The following is a 13,261-nucleotide window of genomic DNA, read 5'->3' on the forward strand; positions in this document are numbered from 1 at the left end:
CTCACTCCTAGGCCGCCCCACCTGCACCCTGAGCAGAGACCAGTGCTGTCTGCTGCTGGAAGGGAGCGAGCTCCGTCCTGGGGGCAATCAACACCTTCTGCAAGAGCCTACAAGCCAGGTGCTGGGGTGAGGGAGAAGACGTTGGAGAGGCAGAAGGTGTTACGGGGCACAGGTGGGGAAGGGAAGATGGTGGCAGAGGCAATGATCAAGAGGCAGGACAATATTACAGGGGATGGGGAGAAGACACCCCGTGGCAGAGCAGGGGATGTGTCAGACGGATGGGAAGGTCTGTGGATGCTGGTCACATGAAGCACATTGATGGGGCAGTCCCATTGGGTGGGACTTGCACTGCTCTGATGTAGACACAGCTGATGTTTCTGCTCCTGATGCTTCTGCTCCGTGTCTGTGCCTCGTTCCCTCTCCCTCCCTCACGCTGGGTCCTGCGTGCAGGAGGCCTGGAGGCCAGCAGTGACCAGTCCTCCAGTGGAAGAAATTATCTTCATCGCCAGATGTTCCTCACCTGTGATCTCAGACCTGCCTTCCCAGGGACTGGCCTCAGCGAACGTCCCTTTGAAGACCCGTATCCTCCCAGGTGAACCAGGCACTCACTCCCTCACTTGTTAGGGTCTCATCGAACAAGTGGATCTCCCCCATCTCCACACATCTGGAAGCCATCCCAGGGAAACTGCAGCTGCTGGCCTGGCCCTGCCAGGAATGGTCTTCAACAAGGACTCACCTTCCCTCAGCTGAACTGCTGAAAGCTGAATCACTCAGGAACACCGAACGATGTCCTGGTACCAACGTGTGCTGCTGCCTGGGATGGGTTTCAGATCGCCAGAGTGGCCTTACGGCTTGCCCCCCCTTACCCATTACACGTTCATCTCTCCATGACCCACACAATCACCAAGAAATTTCTCCCAACTACAAGGTGACCTCCACATGATATTGCCCAGCCTGGAGGAGAGTCATGTTGACATCACTCCTCTGGGCATCTCCATCTTGTCCTGCATTTCTTCATTGCCTTTAGTCGCCAGGATGATGGACACTCTCACCTCTGGTTTCACTTAGGTAGCACTGCTCCCAGACTACGTATGTCTTTGGGAGGGATGGGTGGAAGGGGATGGACATTTCCATCTCCTGTTCTTGCTATAAGGACTTAAACACCCACTTAGTCAGGGATGGGAGCAAGCTGGGTGTCAGACAACCGAACAGGACAGGGCCAGCCGTCTCCAGAGCATGGCACAGGTGAACGAAGTCCCGGCACTGCCAGGACTGACTTGGTTTGGTTAATCTGCAAGCCCTCTCTGTGGATGGAGCTGGCATTCCTGGCATGACAGCCATGCCCAGAAGTCAATGAGATGTCATTGCTGCCACCAGTGTTGACGCAGGCTGGAGTCCCTCTGGGCCTCTGACAAGCCCAGCACAAGGTGCTGACACCATGAAGTCTCCAAATCCTTGTAGAAATTGACAAATTCCCTGGGATCCAGCAAAGCAAATGCAGCATCAGAGTCCGTGGACACTTCACCTTCTGCCAAAGCCACCGGAGAGGGGCACATGCCCTCTCCTGCCTGCTCTGCGGAGCATGACAGCGAGCAGTACAGCGGTGATGCCCACCCCACCAGTGTCCCCGTGCTCCAGCCCTGCGTGGGGGCTGTGACCACGGCGTGGGTGGGGCTGGGGGCTGAGCGTACCCGAGGAGCGGTTGGCGTGGTGCCCACTGCCAGCCTTGGATGTCCTTCAGTCCAAACGCATCTCCTGACTTTGTGCATCAACCACTCCATAAATAAATACGTTAAATAAATAAAGTGACAGATCCAGATCGAGGAGGAGGGGGCAGAAGGAAGGAGGGGGAAGCTCCCCTCGCCCCAGGGGATGTTCATGAGTGTCTCATACAAACACACGCGCACACAGAGTAGCTGAAGACAAAGATGAACTGGGACCGGTGGAGATGCTGCCAGCTGGGGCCCCTTCCCCAGCCGTTGGCAGGGCACAGTCCTCACTGTGAGGCGGTGTGGGGGACGAGGGGGTACAGGACATCACTCCTGAGCTGGCATCGTGGTGGTGCGTGGGGAGCTGGAGGTGAGGGAGACATGCGTGGCTGAGGATGGCAGTGACCGCGGCGTCTGGCACCTGGATGGGGCGACAACCCAAGAAAACCTGGTTTCTTTCTCCCTCCCCTTCCCCTTCCTCCCACACTCCCTGAAATCCAGCCGTTTTCTCAGTCATTTGCTATGCAGGCAGCACCAAAGGACACCCAGTGGTGGGCAGGACAATACCTTGTGTCTTACCATCTGGGACATAGGTGCTTCACAGCATCACAGAATGGGTTGGGTGGGAAGGGACCTTAAAGAACATCCAGTTCCCAACCCCCACCACAGGCAGGGACCCCTCCCCCCAGCCCAGGCTGCCCCCAGCCCCGTCCAGCCTGGCCTTGAGCCCTGCCAGGGATGGGGCACCCACAGCTGCTCTGGGCAGCCTGGGCCAGCGCCTCACCGCCCTCACAGGGAAGAATTTCTTCCTCATCTCTCATCTCCATCTCCCCTCTCTCAGGTAAAGCCATTCCCCCATGTCCCATCGCCACCTGCCCTTGCCCAAAGCCCCTCCCCAGCTTTCTTGCCGGCCCCTTTAGGCACTGGCAGGTGCTCTAAGGTCTCCCCGCAGCCTTCTCCTCCCCAGGCTGAGCCACCCCAGCTCTCCCAGCCTGTCCCCACAGCAGAGCTGCTCCAGCCCCTGAGCATCTCCCTGGCCTCCTCTGGCCCCACTCCAACAGGTCCACATCTTTCCTGTGCTGAGATGTATATGATGATATATGACATCATCACCCTGCTTTTAACATGCATCCAACAACTGTTACCAAAGCAATGTCAGCTGTATTTTAAAATCTCATCAACACCCAAATGATTCATCACCAGTTTCAACCCCAAAACAACCGCTGGGCTTACAGCTCTGCTATGACCCCTCTGCCTGCCCCATGCCCACACGCTGCCCTGCACAGAGCATCTCAGCCATTCCACAGCCCCTGCATGTCCCCCTGCCCGCTGGCACTCACCAGGAGCGGGACTTCCTCACCCGGGAGGCTGCTGGCCGCTCCAGGAGGCTGTCCAGGTGCATCAGCCTCTCCAGGTGGAGAGCCCGGGGGTCCTGCTCTGCTGGGTCCCTGCTCCGCTCAAACTCAAAGATGGCTGGAGGAGAGAGGTCCAGCTCCAAGAACATGATGTTCTCAGCCTGCAGCAGCACAGGGCAGAAGGAAAACCAATACGAGGAGTCACCACGTGACAAAACACGGTGCCAGCTTTGGTATTTCCATGCTGCTGAGAAAAGCTGACCAGCATGCTGGGGAGCTGGACCCTCCTCTGGCTGCTGCAGCCATGAAGCAAGCTCCAAACTGGGATGCAGGCTTATGGCTCTGCTCAGGCTCTTCTGGTCTTTCCCAGGGCTGAGTCCAGCAGGCGAGGCTGAATGGCCCCGTCCTTTCACATGGCAGGTGCTGCCAAAGCCAGGGAGCCAGCAGCTCAAGGACTGGCTGAGAGCACGGCCAGTCCTGCCAGGTGGGAGAATAAAGCTGGGAGCTTGAATTGACATATCCCAAATCATTGTGAGCTTGTTTACTCTGTCTTCTCCCACACTGTTCATTCATCCTTCCTTCCATCCACCCAGTCACCCACACATCCATCCATCCATCCACTTACCCGTGCATCCATCCATCCATCCATCCATGCATGCATCCATCCACCCACCCACACATCCATCCATCCATGCACTTCTCATGCATGCATCCATGCACTTACCCATGCATCCATCCATCCACCCACCCGCACATCCATCCATCCATCCATCCATCCATCCCTCCCTCCCTCCCTCCCATTTATCCAGTGACTTACTGTCCCTCCCTGGCACGCACAGCGCCCTCTCACTTACCCGGTACCGAGGATGAGATCCCATGGCCATGGCCACGCGGGCGTACTGGCTGATGGGTCTCTTGTACCCCACCGCAGAGGTAGGCCGCCTCTTCATTTGGTTGCTGTTTCTAAAAAAATAAATTAAGAGAGGAACGTGGATTGGAGAACACAAACACCTACTAAAAATGCATCCGAACAGTGATAAGCAGAGCTCTTCTACAGTGAGTGAGGGATGGCCCTTCCTGGTGGGGCTTGGCTTGGAGAGGATTCCCACCCATAGGCACCCGCAATCACCCCTGGGTCTCTGCTGTCCCCTCCAGCCCTGGGGATGTCCCTGCTCTGCTGCCAGAGGCTTCGTGCCCATGGTCATCAGTGCTGGGGCAGAGCGTGGGTCAGCGCTGGGGACGTACCCTCCGGTGGGCACCAGCGGCTGGAACTTCCACTGGTCCTCCTCACCGTCGAAGTACAGGCGGTTCATGATCTTGTTCTTCTCTTCTGGTGGGATGAAGTTCTCGATGATCAAGTACCTGAGCAAGGGACCGGCAGAGAGGGAGACAGAGCGAGAGCAAGGGGGTGGGAAGGAGCAGGAGAGGAAGGAGTTAATGTGACAAGTGACAGAAAACAGGGCAGAAAGGGAGAGGAAAGGGATGGCAGGAAGAGAAGCAGACAGCGCAGGGAAATGAGAAAACATCCAGAAGATGGAAACATGATGGAAATGGAGAGGTTGAAGCAATGGATCCAGCCGGCAGAGAGGTGACAGAGGCAGGAGAGGGAGGGCAGAGGAAGACAGTTGTCAGAGAGGAGCGAAGACACGTGGGCAGCTCGGCAAGGAATCCTCTCCTCCAGGCAGGAACCCCCCTCTCCTCTCAGGACCATCTGCCCGACCAGAAAATAGACACGTTCAACAATGCAAAATGGACCCCAACGGGAATCTTTTCTTTCTACATTTTTCTGGGGCAAATTTGAGTCGATGAGTCACTTCACTGAGTTGCCAGCTTTTAAAAAGTTTGAATCGTGTTCGAAGTGAAAGCTAGCAAAATTTGAGATTAGATTTTGTTTCTAGTAAAAGTATAGATACTTTGCCCTAAAAATGCTGAAATACTTAGATAAGTCTGGGTCAGTTTTTTAAAGATACCTGTCCTGGTTTCAGCTGGGATAGACTTATTTTTCTTCTTAGTAGCTGGTGCAGCGCTGTGGTTTGCATTTGGTGTGAGAACAATGTTGATAGCACACTAATGGTTTTAGTTGTTGCTGGGTGATGTTTCTACTAAAATAAGGACTTTTCAGTCCTTGCAAGCAAGAGGGCTGGAGGGGCAGGGGAAACTGGGAGGGGACACAGCCAGGACAGGTGACCCAAGCCAGTCAAAGAGGTATTCCATACCATATGACATCATGCTGGGTATATAAACTTGGGGAAGAAGAAGGAAGGGGAGGACGTTTGGCATTGTGGTGCTTGTCTTCACAAGTAACCATTAACACATGATGGAGCCCTGCTTCCCCGGGGATGGCCGAGCACCTGCCTGCCCGTGGGAAGTGGTGATGAATTCCTTGCTTTGCTTTGCTTGTGTGCGCAGCTTTTGCTTTACCTATTAAATTGTTCTTATCTCCACCCTTGAGTTTTACATTCCCTTCCGATCCTCCTCCCCAACCCTCTGGGTGAGGGGCAGTGAGTGAGTGGCTGCGTGGTGCTGGGTTGCTGCCCGGGGTTAAACCACAACAATACAGAGTAAGATCATTGCTCGAAGTGAAAACAACCCCCCCAGTGGCGGTGGAGCAGCAGCTGCATCTCCTGCGAGGTTCCTGGACTGAAAACTGCCCGGCTTTGCCAGGTGCCACCTCGTGCTGGGAGCTCCCATGGGGCTGGGGCTCACCCCGAGTCCCCCCCAAAGCTGCTCCCCTGCCGAGGACCGTGCTGGGGCTGGAGCAGGTCTCCAGGTGCCCTTGGGGCACACTTACCTCCAGCCACCACCACCCCTTAAGTCAGGCACAGCCCACACTGCTGCTGTGATGTTTTTTCTGCTTTGGTTTTTGGGTTTTCACCTTTCTCAGCAACTTTTTAATACTTTGGCAGGCAACTCACCCAGCTCAAGAGGTTTAAATATACTTTACACCTTCTGCCACTACTGACAGGGTAGGAAGTGCTCGGCTGTCAGCAGCTGTATCGCTCCCTCCAGTTGCACACCCCAGCTCTGCTCTGTGCACCCCAACACTGCCCTGCACACCCCAACTCTGCTCTGCAGACCCCAGCTCTTCTCTGAACACCCCAACACTGCTCTGAGCACCCCAGCTCTGCTCTGAGCACCCCAACACTGCCCTGCACACCCCAACACTGCTCTAAACACTCCAACACTGCCCTGCACACCCCAACACTGCTCTGAGCACCCCAACACTGCTCTAAACACTCCAACACTGCCCTGCACACCCCAACACCGCTCCGAGCACCCTAACTCTGCTCTCAACACCCCAACACTACCCTGCACACCCCAACACTACCCTGCACACCCCAGCTCTGCTCTACATATCCCAGCTCTGCCCTGTGCACCCCAACACTGCCCTGCACACCCCAACACTGCTCTGAGCACCCCAACACTGCTCTAAACACTCCAACACTGCTCCGAGCACCCTAACTCTGCTCTCAATACCCCAACACTGCCCTGCACACCCCAGCTCTGCTGCAAGCACCCCAATTCTGCCCTGCACACCCCACACAGACGTGCCTGGGCACGGGGGAGGGACACACGACCACCTACTTGAGCTTCAGCTCCCGTGTCTGCTCGTTCTGAGCCTCCTCCAGGTCCTGGCGCACGCGAATGTACTCATCGTGTTGGTCCTGGATCTCCGCCTTCACGGCCTGCAGCTTGGCGTACAGCTGAGGGAGAGGAGCAGCCCCTCAGCCTCATGGCTCAGGGGCTGCAGCCAGCCCCAGGGGTCCGGTGGCCGGAGGGACAGCCGTCCCACCTGTCACGCTCTCACCTTCTTCAGCTTCTTGGTTTTGATCTCCACCTCCTGCTGCAGGGAGGTGTAAGTCTCCCGCAGCTCCATGGTCTCCTCATCCCGCAGCAGCATCTCCTGCTGCATCTCCCGCTCCCGGCGTTTCTGCAGCACAGGGACAGGAAACACTCAGAGCCTGGAGGGGAAACCTGCCCCCCGCAACACCCTCGGCACCCACCTAAGCCAGGTCAGGGCCCTGCGCTGTTACCTGCTCAGCTATCTCCTGCCGCTTCAGCTCCAGCATCTTCTGCTGCTCGTTGGTGTGGTCCACGATGGTCCTGCCTCCGATGAGCAGCTTACTCTCCATCGCCTGGTGGGGGACAAAGTGCGGTGGGGGGTGAGAGCATGGCTCTCCCACGCCCCACCCTCCTGGACTTTGCCCCAGGCCATCCTTGCCTGGTGGTCACCCCTGTCCCTGGTTGCTGTCCTGGGCACCCTGCCCTCACCTCCACTTTTGGGGAGGCGGGAGCTTTCAGTGCCACACACGCTTTGGTCCCCAGCCAGCAGGGAGGGGGCTGCAGACAGACACTGATGAGCTTGGGGCCAGTTCGGCACCACCAGGTGCAGCTGCAGGGGCTGGAGCAGGGCGGTGTGAGTGATGCGCCCCCTCCGTGGGGTCGTGGCATGAGGCCACTGGCGCTGAGCCCAGGCTGTGCCAGGTCCTGCTTCCTTCCGCACAGCTGCGAGCCCACGGGACGCCACGGATGTGCAGCAGCTGACGGCAGCGGGGTCCTGGCCCCAGCTGCCCACCCCCAGCCAAGCTGTGCAGCGCTGTGCCAAGCCATGTTGAGCTGGGTGGGGGGCTCTGCCCCGAGCCCCTGTGACCTGCCAGGGGAGACACTGCAGAAGCCCCCCCCCCCCTCCCCGCACCAGCAGCACTTCCCATAGCTCAGCTGGGCTCTGGGACAGTCACACCGTGGGGCTGGGGGAGATGAGCCACATGTGGGACACATGCATGTCCCCCTGTGGGGTGTGTGCACACGTCTGCGTGAAGGATGTGCACTGACATGCAGCATGTGCATCCGCATGCACATGCAGCCTGTGCACGCACACACATGTAGGACAGGTCCAGATGTCCCCACACATGTCTTTAAAAATAAAAAATAAACAAATAAAAAAAATTTTTAGATTTAAAACATATTTTAAAAAGCACTGCCTGCCACCAGGCCCAGGACATCGCCGCCAACCGGACTGTCACCACACCAGCACACAGTCACCCTCACCCATGGGTGCATGCCCTCAGGGTCCCTCTGCCCCCGCCCCAAATCCAGGACCCCAACCACAAAGCTCCCTCCCTGCTCCTTGCCCAGACCCCCGGGACCCCCCAGCTGCTGTAGCCAGAGCTCCGCGAGGCAGGAGGGCTGTCATGCCAAGCCAAGGGGGAGTGCCAGCACTTGGGGGGGCTCATGGCATTCACTGCTGCTGCTGGCACATGCCCCTGGGCAGGGCACTCCTCGGGGGTGCTGTGCCTCCCCAGCCATTCCCTGGCACGTCCCTGGGCACGGGGTCTGGGGCTCGGGCAAACCAGTGACCCCCATTCACACCGACAGCTATCTGGGACGATACTCTACTTCCTCTGTTTTCCCCCTGTTTTTTCCCCTTCCTGGCCCTGCACAGGATGCCTGTGGGGGTGTGCAGCATGGGGGTTTAGGGACATGCAGGTGGCCTCCCCAGCACCCACAGGACAAGCCCCATGTCCACACCACTAGATGCCACCCTCCCTGTGAGACCCTTGCAGCTGCTCAGGGCTATGGGGCACAGCCCCCCAGCCCCAACACCAGGGATCCTCCTTCACCCCAGCCCCGCCACCTTTGGATGGGTGCTGCTGGCTGGGTGTTTTGCCACCAGCTTGCTGTGATGGGCTGAGACCCCCAGTGGCAGACCCCCAGCGCCGACCCCAGCCCCATGCCACCCCCAGCTAGGGCTCCCCGGAGCAGCTGGGCTGGGGGCACTGGGGCACTAGGGGCCCCTCGCCCCTCACACTCCAAACCCAGTTCTTGGTCCTAACGGCACCCTGTGATGGTGGATGTCCCCTACGCCCTGCTGGGGTGCAGGGAGGGGACCAAGTGGGTGCTGGGATGATGCTCAGCCGGGGCACCATGCTACCGCCTCTCCCGGTGGGGTTCACCACTGGCTATGCCTTTGCCACGGGATTAAGGGGGTTCTTAGCGCTGCTGTTATCTCCTCGCCAAGGCTTTTATTCCCTCTAACAAAGACAACTCCCAATCTTCTTTAGTGCGTGGGACAGACTGAACGCTAAGCTTCTCATGGGGACTCATTTCCGGCACCCAAATAACTTCACTGGCACTTCCCTGCCCACTGAGCCCAGGCCCAGCACCCTGCAGAGCTGTCAGGCGAGGGGTCCGGAGGGGCTGCACCCAGCGCCCTGGCCAAGCCACAGCAGAGGCTCCCCCACAGCTCGTCCGCCTGGGTGCCACGGGGCACATCTGGGTGTCACGGGGCACATCTGCCGGGGTGGGCTGGCCCCCACCTCTCCAAGCTGCCCGTGTGTCCCTGCTGGGCGGTGAGGCTGGCCCCCGGCCGTGCCAGACGGCAAAGGCAGAGCCCATGTTCCACGAGTGTGATGGCACGACGGGTCACCCACACACGCATGGGGCACCCCACATCCCCCCAGCTACTCCGGCTGCCTTCTCCACAGTCACTGCAGAGCCACTAAATGCTTCAGCAGGACACAGAGTGCTTTTCACTCCAGCGCCTCCTCGCCCAGCCTTGCTGCGCGGGAGAGCTGCCCACGGGACCGGGAAGCCACCCAGTGCCTGCCACAATGTCCCCCCAGGCAGTGCCTGGTGGCGTGAGTGTCACAGCCAGCTCTGCCCCTCCACCTCTGGCACAGGGTGGGGATTTTTGCCCCCTGGGGTGATACATCGCTGGTGTGACTGTACTGTACCCCCCCAGCCGGAGGGTCCTGGCGTTTGGAGCAGCTCCAAAGGCCACCAAAGGGGATGCAGTGTCATCTCGCCTCCGGCCCTGCCTTGTTACTCAGCAGTTACAGGACACGCAGTGGCCCCAAGCCAGCCCTGCTGTGCTGCGCCGGACTAGAAGACCGAGACCGCGCTGGATGGTCGCCAGCGACAACCTGCACTCCACCGCAGCAGCGGCGGGGACCGGCTGCATGGAGCCCACCTTTGCCTCGAGCATCCTGCTCTGCTGAGACACCCGTCACGGGACACCAGTCATGCAGTCGGTGACCAGCCTCCCTGCCATGGCTTTGCCCAAGCAGCACGTCCCAGTGTGAGCCTGCGGGTCTCTGTGCAGGCATCCTGGCACGGCCACGCATCCCGGGGCACGGCCACGCATCCCGGGGCACGGCCACGCATCCCTGGGGCTGCAGCAAACACAGCTCTGGCCAGGGAGGAGGGGACAAGAGCGTTCCCCTGCTCAGCCTCTGATTACCCAGGCAGGGAGAGCCACCACAGGCATGTCCCCCCTTGCCTGGAGGGCTCCACCACAGGCATGTCCCCCCTTGCCCATGCTGGGTCTCCAGCCCAGCCAGTGCATCCGGGCCATCATGGTGATGGAGGGGCTGTGCCGGAGCGTGACGCGGCAGGTCAGGGTGCTGGGGCTCCTTCCCCACCGCTGGGACTATGGCCCCAGCCCCATTCTCATGTTGGCCCTGCAGCAGCCGCGGGCAGGTGGGAGGAGGTCAGGACCCCCCCAGCCTCACTGGGGTCAGGATCAGGGCTGGTGGGGGGCAGTGGCGCAGTCCTGGACCCCCAGCACGGTTGCCTGGGGCTGGGCTGGGGCTGCCACAACCCCTCTTGCACTCAGCCCTGCATCCCTGAGCCGGCTGCATGCAATGCCCGGGGGGTGCCAGCAACATGTCCCCAAGCACCCCACTCTGGCTTGGGGTGCCGGGGAGGATTTGCAGCGGGGAGGGGGGACAGGGGTCCCCGCTGAGCTGCCAGGCCCTGCCTGCTGGCTCACGGCCCTGCCCATCCCCCGAGAGATCTTCGGGCTGGGCAGGAGCCGGGGGGTTGGGCAGAACCGGGGGGGCAGGTGGGGGGCAGACGGTGCCGTGTCCCCAGCCCCAGCCCTGGGCGTGTTCCCGGGGCCACCAGGGATGAATCTGCAGCATCACTCCCCCACCCCGCTGCAAGCTGCTTTGTTGTGCCGAGGGGGATGAGAGCTGAGCACAGCAAACTCGGGCCACCAGCGATCGATCCACTCCCTCGTGGCCTTTCCTACCCCACACCCTTAGCAGCTCCCACACAAGGTCGCCCTGCAGGTCCATGTCTGAGGGCAACCCCAGCTCAGCACTGCACAGTAGCATGGGACTGCCCTTGGACATCCTGCTTGGACACCTTCCTTGGGAGCCCACCTTGCCTGGGCACCCTGCCGAGGACCCATTCAAGCACCCCATGAGGGGCTGGAGGTGAGCAAAGCAGGCCCTCCCTCAGCATCACTTGCTACGGCACGTGGCGACCCGTACCGTACCTTGTACTTGGTGGCCAGCAGCTCAGTGGCCTCCTGCTCTTTCCGCAGATCCTCTATCATCTTCTCCTTCTCCTGCAGCAGCTTCTGCTTCTCCTCGCTCACCAGGCTGTGGTCATCCTGGATAGCGGCTTTCTCCTCTTCCAGCTTTTCCTTCTGCTCTTTCAAGTAATTCTCCATGTTCTTCTCCAGGCCATCCTCATTGTCATCCTCCCCTTCGTTCTCCGTGGTGCTTTCTCCATCCACCACTTTCTTCCTCCGGCTGCTCCTTCTCCTCTTCTTCCCCAGCATACCACGTTTCTCCAGCTGGGCTTTCAGCCGGACAATCTCCTCCTGAAACTCCCGCAGCAGGGTGTCCTTGGGGTCCTCGTTTACTCTGGGCTTGTTCTTGATGTTCTTGGCCCTGTTGGCAAACCTGAGGGTTGAGAGGCTCTCATCGTAGCTGTGCGAGGCCGGGCCCAAGGTGGCCACCATGATTGTCTTGGCATTGCCCCCAAGGGAGTCCTGCAGCAGGCGGGTCAGCTTGGAGTCCCGGTAGGGGATGTGTGTGCTCTTGCCGTCCACGAGGGCAGAGATGACGTTGCCCAGGGCAGAGAGGGAGAGGTTGATCTTGGACGCTTCCTTGGGGCGCTCTCCGTGGGCCCCCATTTTGCTCTGGCGCTCGCTGCCGGCCAGGTCCACCAGGTTGAGCTTGCCCACGCGGATGTGCTCCTCGCCGTCTGGCCCCGTCTCGCTGCACTCGATGGTGATGAGGAAGATGGCGTGCGAGCGGGAGCTGTGCTCGTTCATGTTGGTGCTGCCCACAGACCGCGTCTGGCTCCCCAGGTTCATCACATGCTCGATCTCCTTGACGTTCTTGGTCACAAAGGAGGAGAGGTCCTTGATGTAGACCCCCGTCTCAGGGTTCTCCTTCAGCTCCAGCTTCTTGCTCTGGTCCTTGGCGAGGAGGTCCCGGATCTCCTCCTGGTAGATCTCCAGGTATGAGGCCCTCACCAGATACTGCTGGTTCTGCGAGCGGGAGATGTGGGTGAAGATGTGCTCGAAGGAGATGGGGATGATGCCCCGCTTCTCCGGCTCCGCCCAGGCCCCCTGCATGGTGTAGGTCTTGCCGGTCCCGGTCTGCCCATAGGCGAAGATGGTGCCGTTGAAGCCCTGCAGCACGCAGTCGATCAGCGGCCGCACCGTCTCGTCGTAGAGGTCCGCCTGCTTGGAGCTGGCGTCGTAGACGGCATCGAAGGTGAAGGTCTTGGGCAGCTCGCCGGGCGCGGCGCGGGGGTTTCGGATGCTCACCTGCCCCAGCTTCACGTCCAGCTCCAGGACGCGCTCGTAGCCCGCCGCCTCCTCCTTCCTGCTCATGGGCCGGCAGCGGGCCACCACCTTCAGCGCCTCGCAGCCGCTGCGGGACTTACCGGCCATGGCGGCGGCGGCGGCGGCGGGCGGCGGCGGGGTCGGGTGGGGGCTCAGCCGCGCCGCCCCCGCAGCATCGCCCGGGCCGGGGCCGGGGCCGGGGCCGGGCGGAGGGCGCGGGGGCTCATGGCAGCGCGGCGGCTGCGCCCCGCCCGTGTGTGCGGGGCCGGGCGGCGCGCGCGGGGCGGGCGGGGCGGTGGCGCGGCTGATTGGCTGCCGCCCCGCAGCCGGGCGCGGGCGGGGGCGGGGGCGCGGGCAGCGGCGAGGGCGCGGCCGGCCCCGCCCCCCGCCCCCCGCGCACGCCGGGAGCTGTAGTCCGGCCTTTGTGCGGCGCCGGGCGCGGGGCCGGGGGGGCGGGGGGCGGGGCTGGGGTGCAGGGCTGGGATGCGGGATGCCGAATGCGGGGTGCGGGGCTGGGATGCAGAATGGGGAGTGCAGGGCTGGGATGCGGGATGCAGGATGCGGGGTGCAGGGCTGGGATGCAGGGCTGGGATGCAGGATGGGGAGTGCAG

At 60.7% G+C, this 13,261-nt stretch overlaps 1 protein-coding gene across 1 annotated transcript; it reads right to left on the reverse strand.

Annotated features, from left to right (window-relative positions):
- Positions 1–1,819: 1,819 nt before the first annotated feature.
- On the reverse strand, positions 1,820–12,894 carry KIF3C (kinesin family member 3C). The gene is made up of 8 exons (XM_080390229.1): positions 11,346–12,894; positions 7,099–7,200; positions 6,873–6,995; positions 6,650–6,768; positions 4,310–4,426; positions 3,919–4,027; positions 3,050–3,225; positions 1,820–2,130 (listed from the first exon to the last, which is right to left on the reverse strand). Exons 1-8 carry the CDS (start codon positions 12,756–12,758, stop codon positions 2,037–2,039), a joined length of 2,253 nt encoding a protein of 750 aa, XP_080246355.1. The 5' UTR covers positions 12,759–12,894; the 3' UTR covers positions 1,820–2,036.
- Positions 12,895–13,261: the final 367 nt, after the last annotated feature.

The sequence above is a fragment of the Falco punctatus genome (genome assembly GCF_963210335.1).
Source record: "Falco punctatus genome assembly, chromosome: 5".
Classification (NCBI taxonomy): domain Eukaryota; kingdom Metazoa; phylum Chordata; class Aves; order Falconiformes; family Falconidae; genus Falco; species Falco punctatus.

What these genes read in the sequence shown, in the direction of transcription:
- KIF3C (XM_080390229.1), bottom strand. Translation starts at nt 12,758, where the DNA reads ATGGCCGGTAAGTCCCGCAGCGGCTGCGAGGCGCTGAAGGTGGTGGCC. An exon ending in ACACGGGAGCTGAAGCTCAA is followed by an intron (nt 4,427 to 6,649) that starts GTAGGTGGTCGT and finishes TCCCTTGCTCAG; the next exon opens with GTACTTGATCATCGAGAACT. An exon ending in CCGCTGGTGCCCACCGGAGG is followed by an intron (nt 4,028 to 4,309) that starts GTACGTCCCCAG and finishes TTATTTTTTTAG; the next exon opens with AAACAGCAACCAAATGAAGA.